The sequence below is a fragment of the Danio aesculapii genome, chromosome 8, assembly GCF_903798145.1.
Source record: "Danio aesculapii chromosome 8, fDanAes4.1, whole genome shotgun sequence".
Classification (NCBI taxonomy): domain Eukaryota; kingdom Metazoa; phylum Chordata; class Actinopteri; order Cypriniformes; family Danionidae; genus Danio; species Danio aesculapii.
This window is the reverse complement of record NC_079442.1, coordinates 39,300,650-39,328,182: the sequence shown is the minus strand read 5'-3', so window position 1 is coordinate 39,328,182 and position 27,533 is coordinate 39,300,650. Positions and strand designations below refer to the sequence as shown.

At 34.2% G+C, this 27,533-nt stretch overlaps 3 protein-coding genes across 3 annotated transcripts; 1 reads left to right on the top strand and 2 right to left on the bottom strand.

The window, feature by feature from the left end:
- Window positions 1-663: 663 nt before the first annotated feature.
- tpk2 (thiamin pyrophosphokinase 2) lies at window positions 664-13,659 on the top strand. The gene is made up of 8 exons (XM_056463934.1): window positions 664-876; window positions 5,529-5,767; window positions 8,449-8,512; window positions 8,599-8,729; window positions 10,754-10,872; window positions 11,296-11,428; window positions 13,212-13,308; window positions 13,429-13,659. Exons 1-8 carry the CDS (start codon window positions 813-815, stop codon window positions 13,473-13,475), a joined length of 894 nt encoding a protein of 297 aa, XP_056319909.1. The 5' UTR covers window positions 664-812; the 3' UTR covers window positions 13,476-13,659.
- On the bottom strand, window positions 13,652-22,859 carry rhoaa (ras homolog gene family, member Aa). The gene is made up of 5 exons (XM_056463935.1): window positions 22,762-22,859; window positions 20,268-20,423; window positions 18,276-18,396; window positions 18,058-18,188; window positions 13,652-15,430 (listed from the first exon to the last, which is right to left on the bottom strand). The coding sequence occupies exons 2-5, from the start codon at window positions 20,421-20,423 to the stop codon at window positions 15,257-15,259; spliced, it is 582 nt and encodes a 193-aa protein (XP_056319910.1). The 5' UTR covers window positions 22,762-22,859; the 3' UTR covers window positions 13,652-15,256.
- A 335-nt stretch (window positions 22,860-23,194) lies between these two features.
- On the bottom strand, window positions 23,195-27,278 carry ndufb11 (NADH:ubiquinone oxidoreductase subunit B11). Its single transcript, XM_056463936.1, has 3 exons — window positions 27,005-27,278; window positions 26,112-26,245; window positions 23,195-23,518 (listed from the first exon to the last, which is right to left on the bottom strand). The coding sequence occupies exons 1-3, from the start codon at window positions 27,194-27,196 to the stop codon at window positions 23,392-23,394; spliced, it is 453 nt and encodes a 150-aa protein (XP_056319911.1). The 5' UTR covers window positions 27,197-27,278; the 3' UTR covers window positions 23,195-23,391.
- Between the last annotated feature and the right edge of the window lie 255 nt (window positions 27,279-27,533).

Below are 27,533 nucleotides of genomic sequence, written 5' to 3'. Positions count from 1 at the left end.
TTATACTGGATTGAGAAATATATCTAACACTGTCAATAACAAAAAAAGTAGATAAAAAAACTGATCTTACCTCAGTAAGCCGTCCCAGCACAACATCATCTTCACATACGTTATTTCTGTTTGTTTTTGTTGTATTTTCAGTCTAGAGGTCTTAAATTCAGAACTTTTAATTAATAATAAGAGTTATACTGGATTGAGAATTATATCTAACACTGTCAATTACAAAAAAGTAAATAAAAAACTGATCTTACCTCAGTAAGCCGTCCCAGCACAACATCATCTTCACATACGTTATTATTTCGGTTTACTTTTTGTGTTTTCAGCCTAAAGATAGCCTTTCATGATGGATAACAAACCAAAAGATCATGTAATGTTAACTCATAAAAGTACTACGAGTCCAGTTTCCTCTAAACAAGATAATAATTTACCAGTAAACCGTTCTGAATTGCATTTATAGCAGAAATAATATGACTTGTCCTGAGGTTAATATCAAAGTACAGTGGTCAAGTAGTATCACTAGCCTTTGTTTTGATCATCATTGGCCCTCTAGTGGAGAAATACCCATACAACCAACGCTCTTCAGGAAGCCCTTAAAGATTCCGTCATAGTGTTTCAACCAATGAGCGCGCAGATCAACAGACCCCGCCAGCCAATCAGCGCTGATATCAACAGAACCCGCAACAATGGAGGCGAGCATGAAGCCCGTGGGTGTGTGACAGCATGTCAACGAGAAATCAAGCACAAATCCCCCAATATGATAGTACACGCTTTCTGGACGGACAATTAACAGTTACACGTGGGAAATCGACAGGATGGCTTCGTGGTCGGAGAAAATGCTACAGCTTCTGCGTCGAATGAATAACTTTCACTTACCAGGTGGGGGAGATATTAAAATCATATGACAGAGCAATACATATGCATGTGGTACAGTATGAATGGACGTCATATATGGGTCAAATGCCGTACTGAACTGTAAACGTACAGAAAACCCATTTGCAATGCTCTTTTGTATATTATGAGTTATAGACTGTAATCAAGACTATCAAAAATTCTTGATTTTTTAAATAGGAAACCCTAAACAGTAACGTTAATTTTAAAAAGTTATATACACTACTAGGTATTCAGAAATACACTATATTGTCTTTACATTGTTATAGTGTACATAACAAAATAACATTAATAGTCGTATATTATAAACGGTGTTGGGGGTAACGCATTACAAGTAACGCGAGTTTCGTTTTAATATTACTTTTCTAAGTAACGAGTTAAGTAACGAATTACTTTTCAAAATTAAGTAATAATATTTAAGTTACTTTTTTAAAAATAGTAATGCAAGTTACTTTTTACAGGGTTCGTACGGTCATGGAAAACCTGGAAAAGTCATAGAATATTGACAAGGCATTTTCCAGGCCTGGAAAAGTTTTGAAAAAACAGAAAAACCCACAAAGTTTTGGAAAAGTCTTGGAAATTAGTTTAACAAATATCTGTATTCTTGAATTAGTCCTGCGCGATATTGGAAAAATCTGACATTACAATATTTTGTATTTCTTTAATATATATTGCGATGTGAATACGATTTTACCAGATTTAACAGGTTTATTTGGATTGATTGGAGGGATTTTGTAGAGGAGTTAATCTCAAATGATATATAACAAATAAATTACAAGCATAGATAAATAAAACATAGTAAAGATAAAAGTGAATTACAGTTTTCAGGTATTCACTGTTTAGAAACAGATATTAAATAATCAACACTGCATAGTCTTCATTGTATACAGTTGAAATCAGAATTATTAGCCCCCTGTTTATTTTTTCCCCCAATTTCTGTTTAGCAGAGAGATTTTTTTCAACACATTTCTAAACATAATAGTTTTAATAACTTATCTCTAATTACTGATTTATTTTATCTTTGCCATGATGACAGTAAATAATATTTTACTACATATTTTTCAAGACACTTCTATACAGCTTAAAGTGACATTTATAGGCTTAACTAGGTTAATTAGGTTATCTAGGCAGGTTAGGGTAATTAGGCAAGTTATTGTATAACAATGGTTTGTTCGGTATACTATCGAAACAATATAGCTTAAAGGGGCTAATAATTTTGACCTTAAAATGTTTTTTAAAAAATTAAAGACTACTTTTATTCTAGCCTAAATAATACAAATAAGACAAATATTTTTTTTACAATCTTATTTGCTCAAATAATAAAAGAAGAACTCCACAATGATGTTATAAAGTCGTACAGAAAAAGGAAAAAAAAGTGTGATACTGATAACCGCAGCCAGAGGAGATAATAACGTCAAATTTACTGTCCTGTCCCATAGACACTGCATTAGAAATGCCTCGCACAAGTGGTAATTGATTTTTTGCAATTTGAAGCAAAGATTATAAAAATGCATAAATACATATAAATGTTCATACATTAAAGAAAAAAATCTAAATATTAGAAACTTTCAAGGATTTAAGATGCTGATGAAATTAGGCATGGGACGATAACTGTTTTCAAGGTATACCGTGGTTTGTAAAAGTCAAGGTGTTAAAACCATCAAAATTTTCTACTATACCGTTTCTAAGGTATGTGTAAGATTTTTTATTAAATTTTTTTTGTTCGTTTTTTAGGACAACAGTTTCTCCAGCAGAAAAGATATCCAAAGATGCTGTTTTAAATTGTAATGAAATCTGTGTTTTTGAAACAAACTAAGACAGCAGAAGTCAGTGATCCCTTTGAATTATTTGGCCTGACATGTTTACTGTTACAAAATATTATGTTTCTCAAAATAAAATATACTGTATTCAAAGGGGAAAAAAAGTTTTAGTTTTTTACACAGACATTTTAAAAGAATATATTTTAGAGCAGTGATCACAATACCGTGAAACCGTGTTTTTATCCAAGGTTATCATACTGTTAGAATCTTATACCAGCCCATGCCTAGATGACCTTTAAATGCGTCATAACAGGCTTGTGAAAAGGGTCTTGCTTCCATCTTTATGACACAACTTTTTCCTTCCCGGAAGTGACATCAGCCTCTATATTAAAATTCAATTACTTAGTACAACATTTTCAAATTTGCTTTTCATATTATTATTAATTAACATAAATGGGAACAATAAACTTATGGCTCTTTTTAAAGTGACTTTTCCCCCCCAGCACTGATTTATTATCACTTTTGAGTTATACAAATAGGCAGCACAGTGGCACAGTGGGTAGCACAATTGCCTCACAGCAAGAAGGTTGCTGGTTTGAGCCCTGGCTGAGTCAGTTGGCATTTCTGTGTAGAGTTTGCATGTTCTCACTGTGCTCACGTGGGTTTCTTTTAAGTGCCTTTTCCGGGTGCTCCGGTTTACCCCACAAGTCTAAAAACAAGTGGTATAGGTGAATTGGGTAAGCTAAAATTGTCCGTAGTGTATGTGTGTGAATGAGTGTGTGGATGCTTGCCAGTGATGGGTTGCAGTTGGAAGGGAATCCGCTGCGTAAAACATATGTTGGATAAACTTGCGGTTCATTTCGCTGTGTTGACCCCAGACTAATAAAGGGAGTAAGCCGAAAAGAAAATGAATGAATGAATGTTGTGCTTTAATACTGTAATAAGGCTCAATAAGGCTCAATTTGTAAACAAGTTCAACTGAACTGGCTAATAAAACTACTTGTTTGCAATTTATTTTTTACTTATCGCTCGCTTTTCTGTGAATTTCTTAGTTTAATAGTAGCACATTAAAAGTGACAGCTGTTTTATTTAATGGAGCTAATAACTTGGGCCAGACAGAATCTGCATACATTTTTTGCTATTTCTGCGCAGAATATTGTAAAGAATCTGTAGATTTATGCGGAATGATTTTGGGTGTATCGTAACTAAAAACTTAAAAAGTTAAATAAAAAGTAATAAATTTTTTACTTTTATTTAATGTTAACAATGCAAATCCTATTAGATCCATTTATTTGGTACACAAAGCAAATCTCTCAGATAATATATCTACCATATATCTACTAAAAGACAGAAATTATTACTTTATAAACTGTATTGCAAGTAAATCACATTAACATTTTCATATTAGTCAGTAATAGTACTGAAATTAATTTAAAAACTGAATCAATATGAATTTACACACATTTACATACAACTAAATAAACAGACTCAATGATGGGCTGAAATCTGCAGATTTCTGCGCGCACAGATTCTGTGTGGGCCAACTAATAACCAATAAAGTTCAGTTGTATTTTTAACATTACAAGTAACATTAACATAACTTTTGTTAACAAATGTAGCTAAATGTAACTAACATTTCTGTTATGTTAACTTTTATAATGCTTTTGCCATTTAATTTGTTTGAAACATTTATGAATTGATACAGAATCAATATATATAATATAATATACAGCGGGGAAATAAGTAATGAACACGTCAAGTTTTTTCCTGGGAATTATATTTCTAAAGGAGCTGATGACATGGAATTGAACCAGATTTTGGTAAAAACCCAAACAATACAAACATAAAAATAAAACAAAACTGAAAAATGAGTTATGTGTAATAACAATGGACTGACACAAGGAGAAAGTGCTGAACTACTGAGATATATTTAATACTTGATATAAAAGGCTTTTTGTGGTGACGGCAGCTTAAAGACGCCTCTCATATGGAGAATAAAGTCACATGCATTGCTCAGGTGTGCGTGTGACTTCAACAGTGTGTAAATCTTGATGGTTCTGTGGGTCTTGTCTCTCAAATCTGATCTTTATTTTGTATACTCTATTGGATTCAAGTCAGGTGATTGGCTGGGCCATTCTACATCTTGATTTTCTTTCTCTGAAAGCATTTAAGAGTTGCCTTGGCTGTGTTTTAGGTCATTGTCTTGCTAAAATGTCCACCCTGGTTTCATCTTTATCATCCTGATAAAGTAGATGTTGGACTGAAGCAGCTAATATTAAATTTCAATGATAAAGGGCAGAGGGTAGCTAAAGAACTACTGAGAGATTTGAGATGCTATCTGGGCTTATACTGTCTTTTTACACCTTCCTTTATTCATGTGTTCAACACTTTGTGCCTTCATAATTTTATTTGATTATGCATAACTTAATTTGTAAACTAATTAGATTTGTTTTCTTTTCATACATGGATTCATTTGGTCGTTACCAACATCCTGGGAAAATTTCAAGTCAACGGCACCTTTAGAAATATATTTTCTGAGAAAAATTGTGACAGGTTCTATACTTATTTTCCCCACTGTATATATATATATAACAATAATATAATATAATATAATATAATATAATATAATATAATATAATATAATATAATGAATCAATACAGAAAAGTGTGCAGTTATTATATTATTATTATGTTAAAGTATCATTTTTGCAGCTTATGGACTAAAATCAAATATCATGATAAAAGTGTCAGTAATCATCTCAACATGAATATTTGATATAGTAATATGCCAATGTTACCTTCATTTCTCTTCTTGTTTTATCTCTTCAGCATAGATGCATGCATTTATTTACTTCACATCAGTATTTTCCTTTACTCCAGGTTCCATATTAGAGAGCTGTCTGCGTTTCGAGGTGGCTGGAGAGCAGGTTGGATGGATTTCCCCAAAAGTAGCATCAGTTCTTGGTCGTTTTCCCTCTGTCTTCAGACCATATGGGAGCGCAATTACCTTCTGCTCCAGTCTCGACACGTTTGCGAGCAGATCGGTGGCTGTGGATGAGGTCTTACAGGAGCTCAGGAGAGAAGCTTCATTCACCTGTCTAATAGGCTGGAGAGATGAGGTGAGACACAGTTGTACATCTTAATCCGTGCTCCTTAAGCATTTACAGTTGAAGTAAGATTTATTAGCCCCCTATGTATCGCCCCCACCACCCAATTTCTATTCAATGATAATTATAAGATTTGTTTTCAACACATAATAGTTTTAATAACTCATTTCTAATAACTGATTAATTTTATCTTTGCCATGATGGCTGTAAAGAATATTTCACTAGATATTTTTCCAGGTACTTGTATTCAGCTTAAATTGCAATTTAAAGGCTTAACTAGGTTAACTAGGCAAGTTAAGGTAATTAAGCAAGTCATTGTATAATGATGGTTTGTTCTGTAGACCTTCGAAAATATTGCTTAAGAGGGCTAATAATTTTGACCTTAAAATGGTTTTAAAAAAAATTAAAAACTGCTTTTATTCTAGCCGAAATAAAACAAATAAGACTTTCTACAAAAGAAACAATATTATCAGACATACTGTGAAAATTTCCTTGCTCTGTTAAACATAATTTGGGAAATATTTAAAAAAGGAAAAAAATGCACAGGAGGGCTAATCATTTTGACTTCAACTGTATGTGTCTAATGCTTTCAGAGTCAGACATTATGAGCAACATTCTTTAAAGGCATAGTTCACCAAAAACGGACAATTCTGTCATCATTTACTCATCATTCACTTGTCCACAAGCCTGTTTGATTTTGTGATGAACACAGAGGAAGAATATTTTGAAAAATGCTGAATCCCTAACCAATAGCTGTGTCTCATTTTAGAGACTTTAAAGGTGAGTTCTTCGAAATCCACACAAGCCGAACCGAGCATTTTGAAATGAGATGATCTAACCTAAAGAGGACAGATCTCATCACCTAGCAAACATAACAGCTGTCATTAATAAGCCGTGATAAAATTTAAAAATGTAATGACTTTTTTTAAAAGAATGATTTAAAAACTTATTTTAAGTGATCTGACGGCAAAGCAAAAGGTTTACAGAAGTGGAAATATAATTCCTTAGATCCATACATGTACACATAAAAATGTAAACTGTCTAAAAAAAAAAAATCACTTTTTAGTAAGACATTTCGTGCTCTTTTTTTTTTTTTTTTTACATGTGTCTAGATATCCAAGTAAAATAAAACCTAATTCATACATTTAATCCAGAGTTTTTTTTTAAGAACGTCCTGCCGCTTTCAGCGCGCAATGAATTTTGGGATGTTCAAGGTCGCAAAGGTTCCACCGGTTGTATCCTTCATTACCTGGGAAACGAAGGATGCATTTTGAGGCTGCATTTGAAGAAGCCTTCAAATTTTTTGGAAATTTTTTGTAGACACAGCACTTCCATAGTATTTGTTTTTCCTACTAGGGAAGTCAATGGTTATAGGTTTTAACATAATTCAAAATATCTTCCTTTGAGTTCAGTTGAAAAAAGAAACTCATAAAGGACTGAAACTACTTTTTCATTTTCACAAATGTCTATTTTGGGTGATTATCCTTTTAAAACCTATAACAGATTTTGTTCCTTTTGACCTGGAAGAGATAAATAAGTATATATAATTAATCTGTAGTTTATATAAAGGGAATGAAACTTTGCAAATGCTTTAAAAACCTCAAAATACACACCATTTATTTTTACATGCTTTAAGAACATCAAAATACACGTAATTATTGTTTTACAGATTACTTTACATATTTGGGGGGTTTTAGATCCAGGTATGTAGTACATTTAAGTGTCAGAAAACAGTAAAATTATCTCTCAAGTTTTATCAAGATCCGCAAATTGTAATTGTAAATTATATTGTACTTTTCACCTGTAGCTAGCACACTTTTGATAATGAATCTGGTTGAAAAACTAAATATTGATAAACCACAGAAGCATGAACATTCAGTGAATGTAAAGTGAAGGTTAACGCTAGGGCTGCAGGATATTGGAAAAATCTAACATTGCCATATTTTATTTTTCTGTGATATACATTGCGATATGAATACAATTTTAACAGATGACTTGAATATCTCTTTTTAGAAAGAAATCATAATTTTAGATGGATTGGGATGATTCTGTAGGGGAGTGCATCTGCAAGTATGAATAAAACTAATTTAAAAAAAGCAAATTAAATAAACAGTATTTTATTGTTTCATTTATTTTAATCATTAGTGTAATCGTAGTCAAACGATACAGCTTTGGCATAATGCTTTTAAAATCAATCACAGGTCTCAAAAAATACTTGCAAATGTATCAATTATAATCCAGACTCGCTATTGCAGATCCTATGATGAGACTATTTCCAATGGTCACATTGCGATATCGATGCTGAAACGATATATTGTGCAGCCCTAGTTTGTGCAATAGATTTTAGCTTAGTTTCTTAAAAGTTTGAGTTTAAGAATGTTTATGTTGTGTTGATGTCTTCTTAGAAATAAATAAGTTGGTTCACAAATTTGGACTGCTTTTAATTTGATTTATTTATGGATATTAGATTAATTTTTGTTTGCTTCATGTGTAATTTGAAAATTTCTCTTGATAAAAAAATATATGCAGCTATACTATGGTAACAACATTCATTCGTTCATTCATGAGAATAAACAAAATTAAGATATAAAAACATTATATCAATAAATTAAAACTACTATTTATAATATTTTTATACTTCAGTTAACCATTTCAGACACTTTAATATTGATCAGATTGTATTTTATTTTTAGCAATACGCTGTGATGCCCAGGTATTGTGACCCTCCGCTGATGTACATGGAGAGAGCAGCTACAAGTATGTTAATGAAGTATTAATTTCATGCTTCAGCTCTGCTTTGTGATGGACAAGAGCCACTTAAAGCTGTTCATGAATAAACGCAGGTCTGTTTGGAGTGAAACGGTACGGTGTCCATGTCAATGGCTACACTCGGGACTCAAGCGGCAATCTCAACATGTGGCTGGCACGGCGATCTCTGACCAAACAGACATATCCAGGGAGACTGGATAACATGGTAAATAATTAATCAATTAATTAAACAGCTGATTACAAGTAGTACAAAACAAACACCATTAATAGAGTGAGTGGTCTGATTGCTTAAAGATATTTATAAAGATCCATTTCTTTTTTTTACTCTTATTTAAGAATTTATTTGTAACCTAGCTTAACTTTTTTATTTTTTGTTTTCTTTTTTTTAGCATATATGTTTGTTTTTAATTAATATGTGTTATTTTCTTTTATTTTGAGGGGATAGTGGGACAGAAAACTAAGTCTGTAATTTTTATTATTCCGAAATAAATGCTACTATGTTTGTCAGGAGTTCTCAATCCTGGTCCTAGAGGTCCGGTGTCCTGCAGATTTTTAGCTTCAACTTGCCACACCACAGCCATATCACCCTGCATCCCAAGACTGGTTACTCACTGAAAGCTAAGCATGGCTGAGCCTGGTCAGTACCTGTATGGGAGACCACATGGGAAAACTAGGTTGCTGTTGGAAGTGGTGTTAGTGAGGCCAGCAGGGGGTGCTCAACCTGAGTCCTAATGCCCTAGTAACGTGAAGGGGATGAGACGTTAAACCGAGGTCCTGACTCTCTGTGGTCATTAAAAACCCCATGGCACTTCTCGTAAAGAGTAGGGGTGTAATCAGGTGTCCTGGCCAAATTCCCTCCTTTGGCCCTCACCAGCCTCCTAATCATCCCCATCCACTGAATTGGCTCTATCGCTGTCTCTCCACTCCACCAATAGCTGGTGTGTGGTGAGCACTCTTGGCGCCGTTGTCCTGGGGCTGCCGTCCCACTCAAGGACATTCACTGAGTTTTTGTGAAGCCGCTCAATTGATATTTTGGCGGTGGGTCATAGTCCTGCTGAAAGATGAACCATCGCCCCAGTCTGAGGCCAAGAGCACTCTGAAGCAGGTTGTCATTCATCTTTCCCTCTATCCTGACTAGTCTTCCAGTTCCTGCTGCTGAAAAACATCCCCACAGCATGATGCTGCCACCACCATGCTTTACTGTAGGGATGGTATTAGCCTGGTGATGAGCGGTGTCTGGTTTTCTCCAAATGTAACAGCTGGCATTCACTCCAAAGAGTTCAATTTTAGTCTCATCAGACCAGAGAATCTGAGAGTCTGAGAGTCCTTCAGATGCCTTCCGTCTGGCCACTCTACCATACAGGCCTGATTGCTGGATTGCTGCACAGATGGTTGTTTTTCTGTAAGGTTCTCCTCTCTCCACAGAAGAACGCTGGAGCTCAGACAGAGTGACCATCAGGTTATTGATCACATCCCTGACTAAGGCCCTTCTCCCCCAATCACTCAGCTTAGATGGCCGGCCAGCTCTAGGAAGAGTCCTGGTGGTTCCAAACATCTTCCACTAACAGATGATGGAGGCCACTGTGCTCATTGGAACTTTCAGAGCAGCAGAAATTTTTCTGTAACCTTCCCCAGCCTTGTGCCTTGAGACAATCCTGTCTCGGAGGTCTACAGACAATTCCTTTGCCTTCATGCTTGATTTGTGCTTTGACATGCACTGTCAACCCTGGGACCTTATATAGACAGGTGTATGCCTTTTCAAATCATGTCCAATCAACTGAATTTACCACAGGTGAACTCCAATTAAGCTGCTGAAACATCTCAAGAATGATTAGTGGAACAGAATGTACCTGAGCTCAATTTAGAGCTTCACGGCAAAGGCTGTGAATACTTATGCACATGTGATTTTTTTTCAGCTTTTATTTTTAATAAATCTGCAACAATTTAAAAATATATATATTTTTTAGATTGTCAATATCAGGTGTTGTGTGCAGATTTTTGAGGAAAAAAATGAACTTAATACATTTTGGAATTAGGCTGTAACATAAAAAAATGTGGAAAAAGTGAAGTGCTATGAATACTCTCCGGATGCACTGTATCTGTGTGTGTGTGTGTGTGTGTGTGTGTGTGTGAGAGAGACATTTCAAAGCTTATCAGCAGAAGACTAAAAGCCTCAAATCTGCTCTTTTGACTTAATGGGGTCTTTAAAGGATTTGATTTCTCACCCAGGCGGCTGGAGGACTGGCAGCAGGCTGTAGCGTAAGGCATACCATGGTAAAAGAGTGTGAAGAGGAGGCCTGTATCCCTCCAGGCCTGGCAGAGCAAGCGCGTCCTGTGGGTACAGTGAGGTGCATAATCCATCTTTTCATTTCCTTGCCACTCTTCAGCTTTAAAAAAAAAAAATACAAGCTATTACGAAGCACAAAAACAATTGGTAACTGGTGATTTCTATAAGGTTAATGATGCTTGTTGCTGTTTTTTTCTGTTTAGAGATACAAACTCTCTTAACTGTGTTGCAAGAGAGACTGATTAACACAGCAGAAATGCCAGAAATAGCTTCCAGCTGGCAGGTTTCCAGAGAAATATTATGTTCGCTTAAATGAAGATGACCAGGATTGGAGTTTAAACACAAGCGCTAATGTGATCAAAGACGCGTGAATGCCTGGATCATTTCTGCCTGGAAACTGTTTTACTATGTTTAGCTAAATTGAAAGACATTTCGCAATCTCAAATCTCCTTTTGATGCCTCCCTCTGTCTCTTTTCTGTGCAGCTACACCTACGAAGATGATGAAGGAATATTTCCGGAGTGTCAGTTCGTCTTTGATTTAGAGCTGCCTCTCAATTTTCAGCCTCACATTGGAGACGGAGAAGTGCAAGCCTTTTACTATTATCCAATAGAGAAGGTAAAGGCAACTATTGATTATAAATGAGTGTAGCGTGTTGTTAGTACATAGTGGTACAATGAAACCTGCTCACCTAATGTTAACGTTTGTGATGTTTACATTATTTGCTAATTAATATTCTATATGGAACTCTGAATCTGCGTCATTTTGGAGTCTGCTTCTGTCCACCGGAGGTCACATTTTCGGTCGTGGACAAACACTTTGAGAGCCTTCCTGACTGAATAAATGAAATACAATGTTTTCCAAAGAGGCAACCCGGGGTGCGGAAATGTAATTGGATAAACTTGCATTGGGCGGATTAAATGACCAAAACAAAGACAGCGTTCCGCTACAAAACGAACATTTTCAAAGCAGAATATCTGACTGCATTGTTTTTCAGATAAACAGCAATGTTCACATGGCATGTTTCTTAATTATCTGTAAACATATTATGGTAATTTTATGCTTTAGAAGAGTCAAAAACTTACATACAGCACCTTTAAGTACAATAATATTATTAATGCAATACCCAAAAATCCTCATTATTTTCTTACTCAAATAGAAATTTCCTGATCATTTGTTGAACACAAAACAAAATTTTCCTTAGAAAGTTGGGAAAAAAGGCATTGATATCCAAAATATCGTCTTTTGTGTTCAACCTAACAATTAGAGACAACTGACAATCGGAAGATGAAGGAATGATGACAGAAGTTTAATTTTTCAATGAACTATCACTTTAAGCAGCTCAACCTATTTTCAGCATTGCTATCCACTTGTTAAGTCATGACATATGAAATACTGTTTCCAGGTCCAAGCTGCTACTCAGTTGAATTGAGAAAATATTAGTTTATGACTTTTTAGTCATATCACACATTAAAGGGAGTTTTATATAATATCATGATGTACACAACAGTCTCTGGACATCACAGTCACCAATGTTTTAACAATTTATAAAAACTTACTTTCTGGCCATTGGATATTAGGCATGGATATATATATATATATATATATATATATATATATATATATATATATATATATATATATATATATATATATATATATATATATATACCATTTGTTGAGTTTGGACCTGGAAACCACTTTGCGTAACGTCACACTTAACAAGAGTATTATTAATAACAACAAATAGCAACAAATCAGCAGATTAGAATAGTTCTGAAGCATCATGTAACAGTGAAGACTGGAGTAACAATGCAGAAAATTCAGCTTTGCCATTATATGAATTCATAATCTAAATATATTAAAGTAAAACCATTATCTGAAATTGCAGTAATTTATCACAATATAGTTTTTTAATATAAAATCATTATTGACTTGAGCTTAAAAGGATAGTTCACACAAAAATGAAAAGTCTGTCATCATTTACTAAGCTGGGCTTGTTTCAAACCTTTATGAGTTTTTTTCTTCACTTGAACACAAGATATTTTGAAGAAAGCTGGAAACCTGTAACCATTGACTTCCATAGTATTTGCTTTTCCTACTACGAAAGTCAATGGTAACTGGTTTTTCAGCTCAACACAATAAATATACTCATAAATTTTAGGAACTACTTGAAGGTGAATAAATAGTACGTTTTAATTTTTTAACTATGCGGGTTTAACTTCTTTTAGAGCATTAAAATATTATTCTTCCAAACATTTAACCAAAGACTAAATGGTATTTAACCTAACCTGTAGAAAATGTATTTGACGTCAACATAGATTATAAATAAATAGTGACATGGTAAAATGTGTGCATTTTCCTAATCTTACCCCCATTTTCTGGTGTCATGTTTTCTCAGGTTAAAGATCTTCTGGTCAGTGAGGAGTTTAAGCCAAACTGTGCCATGGTGGTTCTGGATTTCCTCATCAGACACGCCATTATCGAGCCAGACTCAGGTTTGTTATACACTGGAGGATCACCTAGTAGAATTTGATAGTGTTATCTATGCAGTTTTGCATTTAAACAAAAGAAAAATCGAACATAAATGCCGTAACTTACGTTTCATTTCATTTCAGAGCCATATTATCACGAATTTGTGGCTGGATTGCACAGATCACTATAAAGACTGACTGGTGGTGCTAACCTGTGTGAACCTTCAACAGTTGGAAATTTCTATCTTTTACCTCGACTATTAAAAAGTGTAAGCATGTGAAGCTGAAGACCACATCGAGCTGGTGAAGAAATGAGGTAATTTATGCAAACATCATCCGAAGAAGAAACACAAAATAAAGACCGATGCAAAGTTACCCTATAAGAATTTATTTTTTCAGTACATTTCAAATGAGTCTGTGGAAATCCAAAGATGCACTGGTATACAAAAGATAATTGACGCATCAAAGGCTTTTTTTCTTACAATGAAATGCAGAATCTCCTCTAAGAAATTACTTGCATTTAATAATATGGCATTAAACAGCTCTCTTTCTCTCAGAATCACATTTTCACTACTTTTTTCCTTCCTTATTTCATTTCTAAGATATTAGAATTTGTAAAATATGCAAAAATGATATAGTATAAGCCAGTAGAATTTCACAACAACAAAAAAAATAAAACATGAAAAATGCACAGTACAGGAGAAGAAAGAGGGGAATAATAAAAAGACGTGAGAAGGTGAAAATGGAGGGAGTTTCTCATTTATACAGTGAGATAAACAAATATTTGATTTCTGCACACCAAATAAAAGCCTGTCATGCAGGCAAAGAGTAATACGGGGTAAATTACGTTACTGTCATCTATGACAAAAACTTGTGTATATATATATATATATATATATATATATATATATATATATATATATATATCCAAAATCAAACAGTGTCTGACAGTCAACATACAGAGTCTGCAGTTCTGCTTGGAGCTCCACAAGGGCTGATTAACCCAAAATAGTTTTTTTTTTCTTTTTTTTATTACAATACATGAGCAAGCACATAAAATACTCACAACAAAGGTGAATTAGTATGATCATTGCTTAATGCATCTTACTTAGAATTTTATAGGCAAATGGCAACAAAGTACAAGATATACTTAACTGGAATAAAGAATTGTAAGACTACCACTACTTTCAGCTACTTTAAACCAGCGATTAAACTGTCGATTCTGCCACAGGACAGGAGGGCACAGAGGAACCAGTTGTGTTATCCAACAGTATTAGCGTGTTAATGCAAGAAAAAAAAAAAAAAAAATATATATATATATCGTTAAACAGAAAATCAGTCATGAATGTTTTACATAAGACGGCACTGGGTTCCTGGGAGGTTTCTAAAGGTAGTCAACTGGAGTATTACATTGTGCGCCAATGTCTTCATCCAAAAAAACAACTCCCCGCTTGACATGTAGCGCAAGCAATGTAGGGTACTAACTAATGCCTTTTACACCCTGAATAATGCACTTAGTGCCAAAAAAGGAATCTTTTTTTAGACCAAGTTCTTGCTTACAGTGCTGATCTTCTAATCAGAGGGGCCAAAGAATACATGGCATATAATCCCACCCCGAAAGCAATCTCTGTGAATCCAAGTCAATCTTTACCCTACAAATACGCTATCCTTGCTCTGTGATCAATCAGTCTGAAGGCTTAAGGTCAACTAATCTTGATTTGAAAGAGGACTGATGGCCTTTTGTGAAATGTTTAAGTCCCTTTTGTTTGCCGATGCAGCTGTCCCTACTATCTTCTGTAGTTTCCTTTGGCCTGGATTGAAAATGACCCTCCCTGAACCCCCGAGTACATAATTAACACTAGGGGCTGTTTCTTCCCTCTATTTGCGAACTTTTAGAGCTCTTTCATTTTCCTTGGCTGTGTTTGGTTACCCCTTTCCCTCCCTCGTTCTTCTCGTTTTCCTCTCGTGTTCCTTATAGCAAAACACAGGCATTCTTCTTGCCACGTTTCTTGGCTTGGAGTGCCGCTCTTGTGGCCATTTCGAACACTTCCCTCACGCCCTCCTTAGTTTTAGCTGAACACTCAAGGTAGCCGAAGGCATTGATGCGATTAGCCATGTCTCGTCCCTCCTCTGGTTTAACTGGTTCCTGTTCAGTAATGAAAGCATTAACAGGGTGTTAGTACACTTCATTAACTCTAAACAATCAAATAACATAACAACACAAAACAGTGCAACAACCATTTCTTAGTAGGTTTTTCTGCATACATCCGTGTGTGTGTTTGAAGCATAATATATTGATGGAATAATTATTAACTATTTATTCTTTTTCAATTATTTCTCAAGTGACGTTTAACAGCAAGGAAATTTTCACAGTATTTCCTATTATATTTTATCTTCTGGACAAGTTTTTTTTAGTTTGGCTGGAATAAAAGCAGCTTTAAATTTTTCTAAATATAATTTTTAAGGTTAAAATTATTAGTCCACTAAAGAAATTAAATATTTTTAGATTGACTAAAGAACAACATACTTTTGCCCTAACGGAAATTGTCTAGTTAACCTAAATAATCTAGTTAAGCTATTTAATTGCTCTTTAAACAGAATACTATTGTCTTACAAAATAACTAGTAAAACTGTATGTACTGTTACGTATTAGTTAATAAAACCATTGTTTAAATATTATAAATAAATAAGAATATATAACTAGTCTCACACTTATCCTATATGTTCAGTAACATGGGGTATCTACAGAAATCAGCGAGGGAAATTTAATCACTTTTAAGACATTTTTAAGACTCTTTCCATACAATTTTAGACTTAATCACCACTTTAGGTTTCCATCAGTGCAGTATATATACTAAATACTAATTGTAAGAAACTAATCCTAAGCTAAAACTTTATATATATTAAATAAAAATGCTAATAGGTAGCACCTATAGTGTTTCACTGGTTACTGCAGTACACAAAGCAGCGTGATATCAAATCCAGCAGAATTTGATTAATTTCATAAACTACACAGCATCCCAATATTCGTAGATTAAAATCAGGCAAACTTTAGCATACAGTTACAAAATTTCATACCTTGTAAAATACCATTTTAGGCTTTTAAATACTTTTTTTATATATACTTTTAACGACCATGTGGATATTCAATTCAATTTACCTTTATTTGTATAGCGCTTTTACAATGTAGATTGTGTCAAAGCAGCTTCACATTAAAGGTCATTGTAAATAGGAACAGTGTAGTTCAGTTTGTAGTGTTTAAGTTCAGTTCAGTTTAGCTCAGTTCAGTGTGGTTTAAAAATCACTACTGAGAGTCCAAACACTGAAGAGCAAATCCAACGATGGGCAGAGGATACCCTCTGATAATATGAAATGTATTAATAACATTTTTTTAGCCAACATGTAAACATTCAGTTTTACTGATTTACTGAACATTCAGTTTTACAGATACTGTATCTGTATCTACAGATACAGAAGTTTAAGTAAACTTGCTAGATGGTGATGGTTTGATCACTGTACTTACACTACCTGACAAAAGTCTTGTCATTGATCAAAGTTGTAAGAGCAAAAAATACCTTGACTTCTAGTTGATCATTTGGAAGTGTCGGAAGGTAGATTTTTTTCTGATTAATCTTCTGTTGAACTGCATCCCAATCATCACAAATACTACAGAAGACCTACTGGAACCCACATGGACCCAGGATTCTCACAAAAATCAGTCAAGTTTGGTGAAGGGAAAAATCATGGTTTGGGGTTACATTCAGTATGGGGGTGTGCAAGAGATCTTCAGAGTGGATGGCAACTTCGACAGCCTGAGGTATGAAGACATTTGTGCTGCCCATTACATTACAAACCACAGGAGAGGGCAAATTGTTCAGCAGGATAGCGCTCCTTCTCATACTTCAGCCTCCACACCAAAGTTCTTGCATAAGCAAAGAAGGTCAAACTGCTCCAGGATTGGCCAGCCCAGTCACCAGACATAGACATTATTAAGCATGGCTGAGGTAAGATGGAGGAGGCATTGAAGATGAATCCAAAGAATCTGGATGAACTCTGGGAGTCCTGCAAGAACGCTTTCTTTGCTATTCCAGATGGCTTTACTAATAAGTGATTTGAGTCATTGCAGAGATGTATGGATGCTGTTCTCCAAGTTCATGGAAGTCGTAAACATTATTGATTCTTTTTCCACTGCACCATGACTTTATATTCTATACTGTACATTATTTCTGTTAAGTGACAAGACTTTTGTCTAAGCAAAGTCAGACCTTACTGTCCTAATTAAATAATTAAAAATCAAAGCATGATCATATTTTATTTTGGTAAAATAAGCGCAATCTAGAGGCCTTTGCCTTTCATATAAGCCACTTCTGATACCAAATGATCAACAAGAGGTCAAGTTATAATTTGTTGTTCCTAAAACTTGGAGAGGCGACAAGACTTTTGTCAGGTTATGTAAAGTTCTTTAATTTTAAACATATTTTAAGGACTAGTGATATATTCTGCATTATAATCCTTATAGAGCATGTCACATGAGTAATAAAAGCAATAAATACTGTGTTGCCATGTTCTCGAAAACCATTGGCACACAGTTGGTATGTCTTACTGTAATATGAATTAAACAATATTTAATTTAGTATTAAACCTCTTTTAATGAATTAATTCGTTAAAAAATAAAAATGTTAAAAGTAAATCATTTCATGCAAATTAACTCATACAATCAGAAAAATTGCCCAGCCCTAAAAACACATGTAGAGAATATGAAAGCTCACAAACCTGTTTCATCTTCTGCAGCTCCCGTCGAGTGTGATCGTCATTCCGTAAATCCTTTTTATTACCCACAAGTATTATTGGAACATTAGGGCAGAAATGTTTTACTTCTGGCGTCCATTTCTCTGGGATGTTCTCTGCATAAGTAGAAGATGGTTTTCAATAAAGTGACCACAGCAGTTCAGTCTTGGCCTGTATATAAATGAATATTAAAGACATCTCACCCAAACTGTCAGGACTGTCTATGGAAAAGCACATGAGGATGACGTCAGTGTCTGGGTAGGACAGGGGCCTCAGCCTGTCGTAGTCCTCTTGGCCAGCTGTATCCCATAAAGCCAGTTCCACCTGACAACATCACAAATGAAATAAAATATTACAGGGCTTCTGCATATTTTACCATGTTAAATTTAAGACTTTACGACATTTATGAATGAAATTTAAGGATTTGTTTTCAAATATCCGAGTTAGAAAGGATTTTGACTTGCCCTATCAAAAATGATAAAAATATTAATAACATTTAATAATACAATAATAATTTTGTTTGAATATTTTTGTATAAATTTTCAAATATATTCATTCACAAACCCTATTACCCTTACCAAGAATAGAACAAAACATAGCTGGTAATTACTTCAGTCTACAATAATAATAATAATTTAATAATAAAAAATATGTAGGTCGGGTCAGTATCCTCAGCAGTAAATAAATAAAGAATTTAAGCAATTCTTAATGTAAGGAAAGTAATTAAATGCTATTGTGAAATAAAAAGTTAAAAGTTTTATTGAGATGGATTGTAGGTGACTGTATGGGTGTTAATGGCCAGATTGAGTAGCTATACATGAACAAAGAAAACCCCTGTTAAAAAAAGATTTAAGACCTACAACACAATATTTCAGTAGATTTAAGGCCTAAAATTTAGCTTTTGAGATTTAAGACTTTTTAAGACCCTGTATTATATATTCAGCATAGCTATTTCTGTGAAAAAATTGACTGTATTGAGCTTGAAATGAGAATGATTCAAAAAATCGTAATATTTTAGAGTCTATGATACTGATTTCAATCAAACTCAGAAAACTTGATACATTTTAGCACAAACAGATTTCAAACTACACTTAAAACAAATAACTGCACTTACAAATAAAACAAAAAAATACAACTTGTCTTGAAAGCAATGTCATGTGCTCTGTGTCACAAATGTGAATATTTGATTACAGAATCCTAAATCATTTTAATATTTTTATTACTAAAATTCTACTTGCATTTTACATGTATGGTGACACTACCGTTCAAAGGTTTGGGGTCAGTCTTTTATTATGAACTTATATTACCATGGGCAAATAAAACTGTTTAAAAGTCATTTACATGATAACTATAATATCATTTTAACTAAATCATGTTGTTTTGAACTTTACCTTCTTCAAAGGTTTAAGAAAAAAAAGGTATTAGGGTTTCCACAAAGCATTAACACTGATAAAAGCTGAAATATACGTCTGCTAAAGAAATCTGCTTTGTGTTACGGTAATAAATTACATTTTAAAATACATTAGTGCTGTCAAAAGATTGTGATTTATCACATCCAAAATAAAAGCTTGTATTTACATAATATACACGTACAGTTGCTGTCAGAATTATTAGCTTTTTTAAATATTTCCCAGATGATGTTTAACAGAGCAAGGACATTTTCACATGTCTGATAATATGTCTGATAATATTTTTCCTTCTGTAGAATGTCTTATTCGTTTTATTTTGGCTAGAATAAAAGCAGTTTTTAGTTTTTTTTAAAGACATTTTAAGGTAAAATTTATTTATTCATCTTTCGATGGCACTATTTAAAACATAAAATATTGATTTTGAATTATAGTAACATTTTACAATATTACTGTCTTTTTTACTTTATGTTTTTATCAAATCATTGCAGCCTTGGTGACAATTAAGAGAAAAATCCTTAAATTCCTAATTTAAATGAAACAAATTATGTTAAATATATATGTACTTTAAAATGTAGTCAGTCATATTTCACAGATACACACAATGTTATCAGCACTATTGAAATAAAAGGTATTCATTAAAGATAAACCATGCATGAAAAAAAATACAAAAAAGAAGGAAGAACACTATTAAAATGTGAACAATCTGAGGAAGTTACTTTTTGCAAAAGTTCACACTGTTACAGAGCGATGGTGATTGTGGGATGGCCGTTTACGAGATAATCTCACCTGTTTTGTATCCACCTCAATATCAGCGACATAGTTCTCAAACACTGTGGGAACGTAAACCTCAGGAAACTGGTCTTTACTGAAAACGATGAGTAAACATGTCTTTCCACAGGCTCCATCTCCAACAATTACAAGCTTCTTACGAATCGCAGCCATCTGTCGCACAAAATGCAAAGATCAGCCAATAATTACAGGAGGCAGGTGGAAATTGTTCCTACACTAAAATTGGAAACCATTTTTATCACATAAATCCAAACAGTCTGTCAATGCATGTATGCCAAGATGAAAATGATCATATGGAAAAATAATTCTGGAAACGCTCATGATTTATTCAGTGAGATACCCCTGCATTTTACATCAATAACAAGCTATATATATATATATATATATATATATATATATATATATATATATATATATATATATATATATATATATATATATATATATATATATATATATATAATGGCATGACTGATGAATATGAAATGTAAGCAACAGGTAATAAGAAATAGGAGAATCGGAATAATAAGAACAGGAGCTAATTATACAGTTAGTTTGTTTGTAAAATGGCCTTGATTTTAAATGATACCAAATAAGTGTTTAAGTCACCAAAGTTCCTTAACTGTAACCCAATTAAACTGTAACCAACTAAACATCACTTGCTATAATTTTAAAGCCAGTTATAAGCTTTTATGTTATGAGTTTTAGTAGGGCTGGGCTGATAAGCGATTTTATATCAAATAGCAATAAAATTAATGTCAATAGCAATGATAAGCTCTGGAAGTTTTTACTCTATATTGATCTAAGAGCCAATCACACAGCAGAAATGTGCAACAATGGAATCTAAAAGTGTGTTGATATTACCGAATTTTCAGCCACCAAAAATTTTTCAGCCGAAAATATGTTGTGCCATTTAATGGACCGTCCAATTTGTGGCTTCAGTCATTGTTGTGGGACACTTTTAAATCTGGAAGCATTAACAACTTATATCTAAATATATATCATTATCGTTCATTATGGAAAATAATTATTGAGATTGCATTTTTGACATATCGGCCATTAGGAACAACAGGTGTCAAACTTGATTTGTATGAATTATATTTCAAGACAGAGCAATAAATATTAATTTAATAAGGTTTTAAAGACTTTTTAAGCTCTTGTTATAACTTTTTGTATAAATGGCAACTCGATATTCTGTTGATATTCAATTTTTTTCAAATTATTAAAAACTATTGGTTTTAAATGCAACATACTGTCAGATTACATATTGGATAATAATCAGATTCTAAAAATGAAGTTTTAAATACTCGTAATCAGATTTTCATTCATTCATTTTCTTTTCTGCTTAGTCCCTTTATTAATCAGGGGTCCCCACAGTGGAATGAACCGGCACCAACTTATCCAGCATAATTTTTTTTAACGCAGCGGATGCCCTTCCAGCTGCAATATTTCAATATGTAATCTGATAAATTTACAAATGTATTAAATTGACTACATTAAGAAACTGACTACAATTTTCAACAAATAATTTGTAATCAGTAATGGGCTGCAATTACGAAGTAATCTACTAAGCACTCTTTATTAATCAGCCGTCAATTCGTTTATTTATAAGCTTAATAACTGGATCAAAAAAATCAAGTGTTTGAGTTAAATCAAATAACTTTTGTCATTATTTGTCTATTTTACATTTTTAAATAGAAAGGGATTTCTATTTGTTAAGATCCCTTTCCCTGTGTTTATATTCATTTCTGAGATATTTCAATAATCTGTACATTTGGTTCTTGTGTCATTATAGCATTGCAGCATCAACACAGCTCCCAGCTGCTGTCACAACACACCGCACCCTACTCAATACACTGATCAATGCCAGCAAAACACACACCAATGCAATTCACATTCATTTACTCTCTCTACAAATACATCTGACTGAGGTCTGGTCAAGAACACAAGTGACCACTTTTGTAGATTAGCATAACATTTAGCATATAGTTCAGTTAACAAGACCGATGGCATAATGATGGATAAAACAGCTGTTTAAACGTCTGTATATTGTGTTAGTGTATAACCTAGAGGTGTTGACTGTAACAGCCGCATGTCTGCGCCAAACTGGATCAGTCCCCGGTTTACTCCCTATGCTAACTGGGACGCTTCCTCTCACGCCCTAATAAGTGTGAAATAAGCCTCGTTTAGGCTTAGATTCGACATGGTCTACAAGTCAGCACTTGTATTAAACTTTCCAGACCTGTTACACTCGTAATGGTCGGAGTTTAATGCGATTATCAACTCATGTTCGGCATCTTGTTGTTTGTCCGTTTCCGTCATCATCCCACTTAGCCTATTAGCATTGAGCTAGCCACCTATAGACGGCACCTTTTAACTCACTTAAGCGCTTTTCAAAAATGCTGGTCGGCGCTATTTGAAGTACAACATATGTGAAACCTATAAACATATTGATGTTAAGTAGCAGATATGTTTTTGTCTGAGTATTTACCGTTATCGTTTCAGATGTCCTCGCTTTCTTTATCTTTTCCTGTACGACCCCAAGGCCCCGCCCCGCAGACGGTGCCACGCCGCTAGGACACGCCCACTCGTAATTGTTTCGCACCAATCAGAGGCAGAGAGAATGTAATGACGTTTACAGGAACAGCAATAAATAGTTGAATTGGATAGATAGATAGATAGATAGATAGATAGATAGATAGATAGATAGATAGATAGATAGATAGATAGATAGATAGATAGATAGATAGATAGATAGATAGATAGATAGATAGATAGATAGATAGATAGATAGATAGATAGATAGATAGATAGATAGATAGATAGATAGATAGAGCTTTTCTGATTTCTTTAAAATGCCTTCTGCATTAAAAAAAAACAAACGCAACACACACACCAAATGGTTAAAAAGTTAAGCATTACAGTTTTTCATATTTCTTTTCAATTTGAGTTTATTCTGCTCACTGAGAGTGCATTTATTTTATCAATGAGAATGATTAAAACAACAGCAACTGAAAATACCACATTCAGCTATATTATACCATTTTTATTATAATAGAGTTGAGGAGAGTCAAATGTACAGTCAAACAAATTAACAGGATAATTAATGACAATATGCTGTCTACTCTTCTGAAGAGGGGAGAACAATCGTGCTTGGATCATAGTAATTTTCAGTCAAGACGGGAAGACCAGCAGCTTCCCTCTGTACGATCAACCTTTCAGCTTCTCGACGAGCCCACTGCCTCATGCTGGAGGACAAAAAGAGAGAAAACATCATGATTTAAACAAATGGAAAAAAGCACTGTTAATTCAGATGGGGAGAAAACACCTTGAAACCAATGCATTTAAAAGGGAATTAATCAATTATTGAAAGGCTTGAAATTACATAAAAGACTAATGGGGTATATACACACACAACACTTTTCATTTTCAGCCAGCCAGCCTCAGCGCTTCCGCTGAACTGTTTTTCCATTATAAAATTGCCACATTTAAGGTCTGATCTCCTTAAAAATGAGTGATTTTCACTGCCTTATTGATATATGATATGAAGTGGGTCTCAAACCGGACAAGAAGCACTGCATTAAATTACATTTCCCCAGTATTTTCAATGGAGTTTCTGTGCTCACCTGCTGGTACTGACGGTGTTAGCGGTTACATGGTTTTTCATTTCGTTTTACGCTTGAACAACTAAGTCAAATTAATACATAAGTATATTTAACTGAATGTATTGTGATTACATTATAACACTGATGCTGTAAAAGAATATGGCCAATGTATTTTGGTGCATTTGAACAAAACAGATTAAACAGATATATTTAATAAAATAATATTTTAATCACAAAACATCTTTAAAAATTGAAAGATAATGCAATTAAATTCAAACTAAATATTGCACACAAAAAAATAAAAAAATTCCAACCTACAAAATTAACTAAATTTTTCCATTATTTTGCTTCTCTTGATTTTTCCTCTTTTTTTAAAAATTTGTATTTAATATTTTTCTATAACATAAATTTGGGTGTACTAGTTTTTGGATCGCAAGTTATTTTGTTAGATAAGCTCCAGATTTGGCTTCAGTTATGACTAATCTAATATATATGCACAAATATAATATTGTACAGCTTCCTATTAAAAATATGAATTTAAAAGATTGATTTATGAGGGGTGTACTAATATATGCTGAGCACTGTAAAATTTGGTCCAAAAAAAAAAAAGAAAAGAAAAGTAAAATAAATAAATAATAATAAGAAGAAGAATAATCATGACACATTTAGTGAGGCTGAACTACAGATATATAAAATGGCTTTGATGATTTGCAACAGAACTGACCAAGCATCCAAATTAATGTTATGTGCTAGGCTGAATGCCCATGTTATATGTCCATACGTCTGATGCTATTTTCACCAGCTGAGAACTGAGAAAAACCTCATAAAATAGGTTGAAGACTAAAAGGTGTCCACAAAATTCTTTCCAAGACCTGTACTGAAATGTAATGAGCAACATAGATCCTATAGCAACAACAACAACAAAAAACGCTATAGTGTTTATGACTATTTTATGAGTATACCTTTGGGTTGGGCCACCTGTTTTGTGGATATATCGGTATTTATATATCTGTATTTTCAATGTTATATGGCAAAGGACAACAATATAGTTAAAATCAACTTTAATTGCACATCAATTTGCATATTTTGAAAGATTCCCTAGATCTATATTATAGATCTTTTATTTTTGTTTATTATTATTATTACTACAATTTTCATTTTCAAAAATTTGGCAGCTGTATATTTTCAAATAGGAAAGAAAACCCTCTCCTTTTTATTTTTCACATGTTGTTTATCAAGGAGATTTTGAGATCTCACACAATGCTTTGGTTTGCAAATAAACATTTAATAACACCTTGTGACATCATGTTTTGTTTTTGGTTTGTTATGTTGTTTTTTGCTTGTGTTTCCAAAATCTAAAAATAAGAGTGAATGCTAGGGTTGGGCGATGTTGACCAATTTGCCATTGTACAATGTCTAATGTGAAACATCACGATGGACGATGGCATCGTCATCATAGGCGGCAGAGAATTAATGATTCATGAATAATTCATTCATAACGAATATTATTATTTGTAGCCTACCGTTTCAAATACCGGACCGCATGGTCTTTATTTTAGCCATAAGCAAATCATAACTAAAGGATAAGTTACACACAAATTACCAACTGTCAATCACTTTTTTCACAGGACTCTGGTATGAATAGTGATCTGTGTTGTTATAATGGTGTCGAAAAACCTGGTTGGTAAAAGGTCTGAGGGTTTTGCTAAAATTACTAAGTACAACCGTGGAAGCAAAAGATTGAAGCAGTGTACTGAAACTGTGACATGTTACCTGATAGATTCAAAAGACTGAAGCGTCGTTAGATAGAGACAAGATGAATTAAATATCATGTTTAACAAATATAGTGAGACGTGATTCAGCAGTACATCCTTGATAAACTGTCCGACATGCACTGCTCTCTAGGGTTTTGTGGCAAGAGCACCGGCTGCTGACTGCCTGGAGCCAGTGCGGACGTGGATTGTTTTCGTTCTAAAATGCCATGTAAACGGGGCCTAAGTGTGTATTTTACGCGAGCGGGTTTGAGAAAGGGGACAGAGGATCGCCATGCCGACTCAGCATCGTGATGTCTATTGGTGATGTACAATGGCATTGTCTATCGGCCCAACCCTAGTGACCGCCAGACAAACTGAGACTTAGTCTGCCTGTTTGGTCCACACAAAGGTTCGAGAACACCCACAGACACGTGCCAAAGTGTTCAGTGCAAATAACAGCTGGCTCATATATGCACACTTACCCGTGATCTGGTAAATAGTGAATGAAAGTGCTTCCAACAACAATGACCAAAGAAATGGAAAAGAAAAATGCCAATTTCATGTTCCACTCATCTACAATTGGGTCGTCATGATGGAAGCCATGAAAATCTGGATTCTGAAAAGATAAATATTTCATATTAATAAACTAGCATTTATGGGATTATGAAGCAATGCAACTCTGAAAAACATTTCTCCAAACTAATATTTTATCAGTTTGAAATTAAGATGATCACATTGCGTGACTACAGCAATAATTTAAAGGACTAGAATAGAACCATTTCACAAGAATAGTGATGAATGCACTATAAAGTCCAGTGAAAACAGTTTTTAAAAACAGTTTTTAATTGAGGTAAAGTAGGTTTTAAATTCGCACATTCATTCATTTTTAAACAGTGACAGCTTGTGACACAGTCTCTATATTGTTTAAGCTACATTGAATATTCGACCTGAAATCTCATGTAAATATGACTTGAAACCAACATTAACTCTATTTAATAGGCAGCGAACAATGTTGTACTTTGATAGTCATTGGCTGATAATAGGATTTAACTATTTAATTTGCAAGGAATACTTTTCTGAAATTATATTAAGTAGAAAGTCCAAATGTGCAAATACAAGACCGACTTTACCCCATTCTCTTTTTAACATGCACTATAATGCATAACCAAGCGATGCTGTGGATACACAATATAAACACTGGTGATGGGATATAGCAGTTTACAATGTAAACATACATCAGTGCAGGTCATATAGAGAATTAAAAAGGAATTTATCAAACAGACACATTTATTAAACAATACTCACGCACCTCTTGTTAACTGAGCACGTGTTAAATGTGCTCAAAGCATCATACACATGTTTGTGGTCGTCTTACCTTGTCAAACGGGCTGACCTCTGCGTGTCCATGACTGTCCTGAAGCGGCGGAGCAAAGGGCCGCAGATCAGCAGGCACCGCCGCTCCGGACGCGCTGGACTGCGGCGTCTGAGATACAAAGCGACTCCCGAGCGCCGAGCTCAGACGAACCCGGGACAAAGCTGGGCAGATTCGGCTCAGGCGTGAGAGCATTCTCCCGACTTTTCTGTACTCGAAGAGGATTCGAGACAGCTACCTCTCCGAGGTATTTTTTCCGGGTTAAAAAATGAGGACGGAAGGGTTTTCCCCGTGCCTTACCGCCATCTAGTTTACCGGATGCCTCATAACATGGGGGTTATTGCTGAACAGCAGGTGTCTCTGTTTCACGAATCACGATTTGTGTTCACAAACTCTAAACCAGATCTGTAAAATCATGTTTGAAAAATAATATCTATAGCAGGGTGTCCAAACTCGGTCCTGGAGGGCCGGTGTCCTGCTGATTTGAGCTCCAACTTGCTTCAACACACCTGCCAGGAAGTTTCCAGTACAG

Bases quoted from the DNA above. Each gene is read 5' to 3' on its own strand.
- rhoaa (XM_056463935.1), bottom strand. From the start codon at position 20,423: ATGGCTGCGATTCGTAAGAAGCTTGTAATTGTTGGAGATGGAGCCTGT. The intron at 18,189-18,275 runs GTGAGATGTCTT...CTACTTATGCAG, and splicing joins AGACAGTCCTGACAGTTTGG to AGAACATCCCAGAGAAATGG. The intron at 15,431-18,057 runs GTTTGTGAGCTT...ATTACTGAACAG, and splicing joins AGCTGCAGAAGATGAAACAG to GAACCAGTTAAACCAGAGGA.
- ndufb11 (XM_056463936.1), bottom strand. From the start codon at position 27,196: ATGCTCTCACGCCTGAGCCGAATCTGCCCAGCTTTGTCCCGGGTTCGT. The intron at 26,246-27,004 runs GTAAGACGACCA...TTATCTTTTCAG, and splicing joins AGGTCAGCCCGTTTGACAAG to AATCCAGATTTTCATGGCTT. The intron at 23,519-26,111 runs GTAAGTGTGCAT...TTTGTCCTCCAG, and splicing joins CACTATTTACCAGATCACGG to CATGAGGCAGTGGGCTCGTC.
- tpk2 (XM_056463934.1), top strand. From the start codon at position 813: ATGGCTTCGTGGTCGGAGAAAATGCTACAGCTTCTGCGTCGAATGAAT. The intron at 877-5,528 runs GTGGGGGAGATA...CCTTTACTCCAG, and splicing joins GAATAACTTTCACTTACCAG to GTTCCATATTAGAGAGCTGT. The intron at 11,429-13,211 runs GTAAAGGCAACT...ATGTTTTCTCAG, and splicing joins ACTATTATCCAATAGAGAAG to GTTAAAGATCTTCTGGTCAG.